Raw genomic sequence first — 6,278 nt, 5'->3', positions numbered from 1 at the left:
ACTGACCAAAAAAAAAAAAAAAAGACTAAGATAATAAGTCATGAAATACCAAAGTTTACAAAACATATTTTTCATTTTATTTCAGCCATGTTAGGATACCTAGGAGATGTGACAAGTTATGCTACCTGGAAATAAGCCCACCGTCTACCTATGATTTTGTAAGCTGAGCCTCTATGGTTTTACACACCTCAAAACCTGTTGTTTTGTGCCTTAAGGAGAGAAAATATCAAACCGATCACTAAAATGTTGTGTCTGTCACATATATAATACATCACGGTCATTATCACATCGTCACTAAGAAATATTTGCCTGTTCAAGGCAAGTAAGGGTAATGTCATATTCCTCACTTCCCCTTTCCCCCATTTTCTGTAAGTGAAAGGCTTTAAGAAAGCAAGCATCAAACCATCAAAAGTAAGACAAATTATTTTAAGATGTTAGAAAAAAATGTCAACGTGAGGGAAAATTGTGGTCCTCAGGCCTGCAGAGCACAGAACTGCTGGAACACAGCCAGGATGTGAGGGTCTAGCTCTGCAGTGAAAAGCAGGTTCTCCAGGGTCACCATGTACTGCTGGATTATTTGGTGATGCTGTGGACACACAAAATAGGATGCAGGTCAGAGAAAAGTAAGCAATCTACTAGAAAATGTCCTTTGGCAGCCCACTACAATAATGAAGGAAGGAGGGATAGAGGTAGCAAAAAAACAGTTCATGCTGATAAGAGTGATGGGTTCCTATAAAGTCTCCCAAAACAATACAGGCAGTGGGGAACTTAACAGCACCTCAGTCCTCAGGAGCTTCTGTGGAAAGGCAGTTCATGATGCAAGGCAGTGCTTGCAGCTATTACTACAGACGAGCTTCGCTGGGTCTCCCCATACATGGGATTTTTAAAAAAGCAGCCTAGGCAATACTGAGGATGAAGCCAAAACATGTCAAAAAAAAAAAAAGCACTTCTATTTGCTGTAAGTAGATTCAAATATATTTGAATATCTGTACATGATTGGGGGCTGTTAAAGCTTTTCAATTACCATGAAAAGTAGAAAGAGAATTTCTATTGGGAAATTTAAAGATCTGAACTTTAAAAAGGGCTGCTGCCCTAATGACTTTTGTACAGTAAACAAACAGATATTACCTGAAGATAAAGAATGAGCTCAACTCTCTTACACATCTTTAAGGTCAGGATGGCTGATAGCAGTGTTGGTATTTTGTTTCTACGGAGGCCCCACCGTACTTTGGCTTCTGTGGGCACTGTTTTATCATGCTGCTGTGACATTTAAATTACCTATGAAGTCATACTGTTACAATATTTCCCCTTGTTATCTGATATATTTTATATGTGCTTAATTGGTTATTTGAAATTGGATAGGGAAGGGGGGAAATCAAGATAAGTGGGGGGAGGGTAGGAGGGAAATGGGGACCATGTTATGAGAAAGAGTATCAATGTTTGAGAAGTTATGCGCCTTTTATCTGGTGAATATAATGTAACCCTTCTATTAATCACAATAAAAAAAAAAGAAAAAAATTACCTATAAAGTTACTGTTCCCTTAGCATGTTTTCCTCTACAGTTTAGACTACAGATGGCTCCCTAGCATGGAAAATAGCAGGAGTCTGAGTGATATAAAATCAATTTAATCCTAAATATACTGATACATAACAGTAGCTGTTAATGGACATGAATTTAGGAGTCTAGCAAATTTCATAAGTGTTTATTCTGTGCATGCACTGTGGACCACTGAGAACTTTGTGCACAGAAAGCAAACACTTTACCTCTGAGCCATGTATCTAGCCTGATGACTGTTTTTTAAAAAATAGGAAATCTTGGTGGCTGAGAATAGTGTTTGTCATCTACTCAAAGCTGTTCTCAAACCTGTAAGAAGATCTGCTGGAGTCTCTCTATACAGTTCTTATACCACGGGGTTAATATACTGGTCCCATCGGTTTCACATCGTACCAAGTGCTCGGTCAAGATCATGATAAAACGCTAGAGAGGACAAATTAAGTTGAAGTATTAGATGGAGAATCTTACATTTCAGAAATAAACTATTAACCAAGGACTCCTACCTTTCATAACTGAAATACTATTTCAAATGTCATGTTTAACAAACAAGTATTCAAGAAGAGATTCTCTCTATATAATCACTGGTATATAGGTTTTAGAACATAATCAAAATTAGGCTGAGTTTGTATGCCATAGATACATATCAATCTATATAAGAAACAACACAAATAAAAAACTAAAGAAATTGTATAGATTTCTTTTATACACAATGCTCCATGTCAACTTACCTGAAATATGACAAGGAAGAGGTTCTTTTGCTCACTCTGTGCAGATTCTACTTTTTCCTGTAGTCTTTCTATTTGCTCCTCAAGGGCCCCATCTTTCCTGTCACTGCTTCTGTCATCATCATCACTTCGCTGCAAAAAGGAAAACATTCAGAAATCCAATGTATAGCATGGAGGCCAGGAGCACATAACAAACTACCAGCTTTTTCCTCCCCCTCTGCTTCTATAACTTCATATAACCTAGCCTCAGAAAAAATAAATTACCAACAAGACAGTGACTCTGAATATTGTCCAGAATTTCTTTAAGACTTACCCGTTTGTGTTGCCTTGCCAGTTTCTCTTTAGCTTCTTCTAGCTCTTTCTGGATCTTCAGAACGTGTTTGTTCATCTTGCGAATTGTAGAGTGCAAGATTTCCCAAACAAACAATCTTAAGGTAATATGGAATTTTGTTACTGCATGTAAAACTCTCAAATTTTATAACCTATTCATTCTTTTTTTTTTTTTTTGCCAGTCCTGGGCTTGAGCTCAGGGCCTGAGCACTGGCCTTGGACTTTCTCAAGGCTAGAGCTCTACCACTTGAGCCTCAGCACCACTTCCAGCTTTTTTCTATATGTGGTACAGAGGAATTGAACCCGGGTCTTCATGCATGTTAGGCAAGCACTTTAACCACTAGGCCAAACTCCCGGCCCCAAGGACTGTAAACTTTTACAAGAACCATTACTAGACAGTATGAATTATTTACAAAGTTCATATTTTCTTTCCTTTTCCTTTTTCCCAGTCCTGGGGCTTAAACTCAGGGACTGAGCACTGCCTTCGACTTTCTCAAGGATAGAGCTCTACCACTTGAGCCACAACACCACTTCTGGCCTTTTCTATGTATGTGGTACCAAGGAATCGAACCCGGGTCTTCGTGCATGCTAGGAAAGCACTTTACCTCTAGGCTAAACTCCTGGCCCAAAGTTTGTATTTTCTAAGAACTGATATATGCAGGCTCTTCTATATGAGCTCCAAATTCTGGTCCAAACCTTGTAAAGTCCCGAGACAACTCTGAAGAGAAGATCCAGTTTGCTACTGCAGCACAGTCGACAATTTGTGTGCGAATCATCTTATCAACCAGCACAGCAATCATCTACAATGAAAGAATTAGACAAAAATCTCTTAAGCATCCAAAATAGTAACATTTGAACAACGAGCACAAAATAATACTTCTATTTATAACACAAAATAATGCTTCTCTGAAAGTAAAATATGAAGGCTTATAAAAAATTATTTTTGCTGGGCAATGGTAGTTCAGGAGGCTGAGATGTGAGGATGGTGGTTCGAAGCTACCCTGAGCAGGAAAGTCCATGAGATGCTTATCTCTAACCACCAGAAAACCAGAAGTGGAGCTACGGCTTTGAAGTGGTAGACTATGAGCCTTTAGCACAAAAACTCAGGGATCATGCCTAGGCCCTGAGTTCAAGCCCAAGACCACACACACACACACACACACACACACACACACACACACACACACACACACACACTAAAGTTTGACTAGTAGTTTAAACTTCAGAAACACAACTTTGTGGTAATCTTCCAGTTTATAGAAACTGGACAGACTACATATAGACTAGATAACTATCATCTACCCAAACTTGTAGATTCTGCCAAGCAACAAATACTTGGAACACTAAAATACGGATCATTATACTTCAAAAACAAATCATAATACTTTCTCTAAAGAATGCATCAAGATTTGAAATATGATGTCAAAAATTAAAAAAAAAAGAATGTATCAAGTACCACTATACCCATAACTCCAAAAATTTATGGAATTGAAAAACATTCAATAGGCAAAATCAAGTTTAAGTAATCATCTTATCTGGGATTCCATATATCTAATTAAGTAATTCTTACCTGTGGATGGTTCCTCCAAACCTCAAACATAACTCTCAACACATGAAGCTTCCCCTCGTCACTCTCTGCTAGGGTTTTGAAGACTTCATGAAATCTTTTGGATAATGGAAAATTATTCATTAGGCATTTTAATGTTTTCAAAGTTATTCAATATAAATACAACATAGTAATGGAAAAATAACCAAACGTTAGCCACATCCCTTCACAGATACAGAAGTTATGATTAGGAATTAAGTTTGTACAGAAGCTGCACAGAATCTTGGAAGAAGAATATCTAACATGCTTTCTTCTTTCAATTCTGACAGGCTATAAAGGTGTGTCTTTAGATGCTAACTTTGGCCTCTGAGTTTCTGATAGTATCAGTGACTGCCTGAGGACCTGGGTCTTCATTAGCTTCTCTCAATATCTAGATGAATGTACATATAGACAGAAGTCATGGGGTAGGTTTTACCTACCACAAATCACATTACTCTATAAAAAGGTATACAATTCTAAGATCTTCATATTTGACAACTTTACCCCCAAATTACTATACTGTTGGCTTATACTTACTTTGCAAGAGCACTGAAGGAGTGGCTGAACGATTTGGATGCCAAATGAAGCAGAGTCTGCACAAAGACCTCTATCTTCAATGGGTTAAAACTGAATCCTTCATCTGAAAAGTATTTCACAGTAAAGAAAAAAAAAATTAAATGTAGCAATTTCTTAGTACTGTACCTGCAATGCTAAGTGGCATGCTTCTATTCAAATGCTAAGCCACACATTCATGTGATGTTTTTCAGTATAGTAAATAAAAGATTATCACTGATTTCAAATGCTCAAAAGGCAAAACTGATAATCTCAATCTGTGGCTTTATGGGGTTATTTCCCTAATTTTTTCTATATGATACAATTCTTTTTTAAAAAGAGCAGATTTTCTTATTTCATATTCTATGATAGAAATATATATAGTCCTGGGCACTGAACTCTGGATCTGGGCACTGTTCCTGAGTTCCTTTTTGTTCAAGGCTAGTGTTCTACCACTTGAATCTCAGCGCCACTTTTGGTTTTTTTCCATGATTAATTAGAGGTAAGAGTCTCACACACTTTTCTGTGCTGGCTGGCTTTGAATTGCAATCCTGAGATCTCAGCCTCTTGAGTAGCTAAGATTATAGGTGTGAGCCACTAGCACCTGGAAAAGATAATATATTTAATAAAAATAAAAACAGGAGGGGCCAGGAGTTTGGCCTAGTGGTAGAGTGCTTGCCTAGCACTCATGAATACCTGGGTTCAATTCCTTGGTACCACATACATAGAAAAAGTCAAAAGTGCTGCTGTAGCTCAAGAAGTAGAGCTCTAGCCTTGAGAAAACCCAAGGACTGGCAAAAACAAAACAAAACAAAAGGAGGAAACAAGTCTATGTTTCAGAATGTCTGACAATGTATAAATTTTACATCATTATGTTGACTTATACACATCTCCATATAGTCCCCTACCAAATGGTTACAAACTTATCCCAGTATCCTTGTCCACTGTTCTTCTGATTTGATTACTTGTTCTGTACCAGAGTGATTCAGTTCTGTAGAGAACTAAGCATTTCACAATGTTTTAAAATGTGGTAAAGCAAGTTCCTCATCACTTTTTTCTTTATTCATTTCTTAATTCAAGTAAACTTAGAAGTCAATTTTCCTATCTGCCTAGAAAAAAAATTAGGTATCTGGTTGAAGTTACATGGTATACATTTAGTAAACACAATTATTATAGCAGCCTAGTAATATCTGGGGCAAATATCCATCTAGTAACATACAAGGCCTTTCCATTTAGGATCTCTATATGGTGAAGGCAGGGCATGTTTTTGTGTGAAATTAACAAACCATCAAGGTATATGTTTACCTCGTATGTTTAATAAATAGCAACATATAGTGCTGGAGATCAAACCTAGGGTTTTGTGTATGCTTAGCAAATTCTCTACGACTAAACTACATCTCCAATAGATTATTTTTTTGCTCTCTTGTACTGGCCTTAAGGCTTGAACTCAAGGCTTAGGCACTGTCTCAGCCTTTTTGCTCAGACTAGGGCTCTACCACTTGATCCATAGCTCCATTTTAGGATTTTTGGT

The 6,278-nt window shown here is 37.4% G+C and overlaps 1 protein-coding gene across 1 annotated transcript in view; it reads right to left on the bottom strand.

The window, feature by feature from the left end:
• Positions 1 to 46: 46 nt before the first annotated feature.
• Positions 47 to 6,278, bottom strand: part of Ncbp1 (nuclear cap binding protein subunit 1) — a 31,812-nt gene continuing 25,580 nt past the window's right edge. Inside the window, exons 17-23 of the mRNA XM_090330298.1 lie at positions 4,733 to 4,835; positions 4,181 to 4,274; positions 3,307 to 3,410; positions 2,594 to 2,708; positions 2,284 to 2,412; positions 1,865 to 1,978; positions 47 to 586 (exon numbers count right to left, since the gene is read on the bottom strand). Coding sequence (XP_090186424.1) covers positions 473 to 586; positions 1,865 to 1,978; positions 2,284 to 2,412; positions 2,594 to 2,708; positions 3,307 to 3,410; positions 4,181 to 4,274; positions 4,733 to 4,835 — 773 coding nt within the window. The 3' untranslated portion in view covers positions 47 to 472. The remainder of the gene's footprint in view (positions 587 to 1,864; positions 1,979 to 2,283; positions 2,413 to 2,593; positions 2,709 to 3,306; positions 3,411 to 4,180; positions 4,275 to 4,732; positions 4,836 to 6,278) is intronic.

Source organism: Megascapheus bottae, chromosome 3 (assembly GCF_031878675.1).
Source record: "Megascapheus bottae isolate mThoBot1 chromosome 3, mThoBot2.hap1, whole genome shotgun sequence".
Taxonomy (NCBI): Eukaryota; Metazoa; Chordata; class Mammalia; order Rodentia; family Geomyidae; genus Megascapheus; species Megascapheus bottae.
Note: the sequence above shows the minus strand (reverse complement) of the source record. Positions and strands in the feature narration are given on the sequence as shown.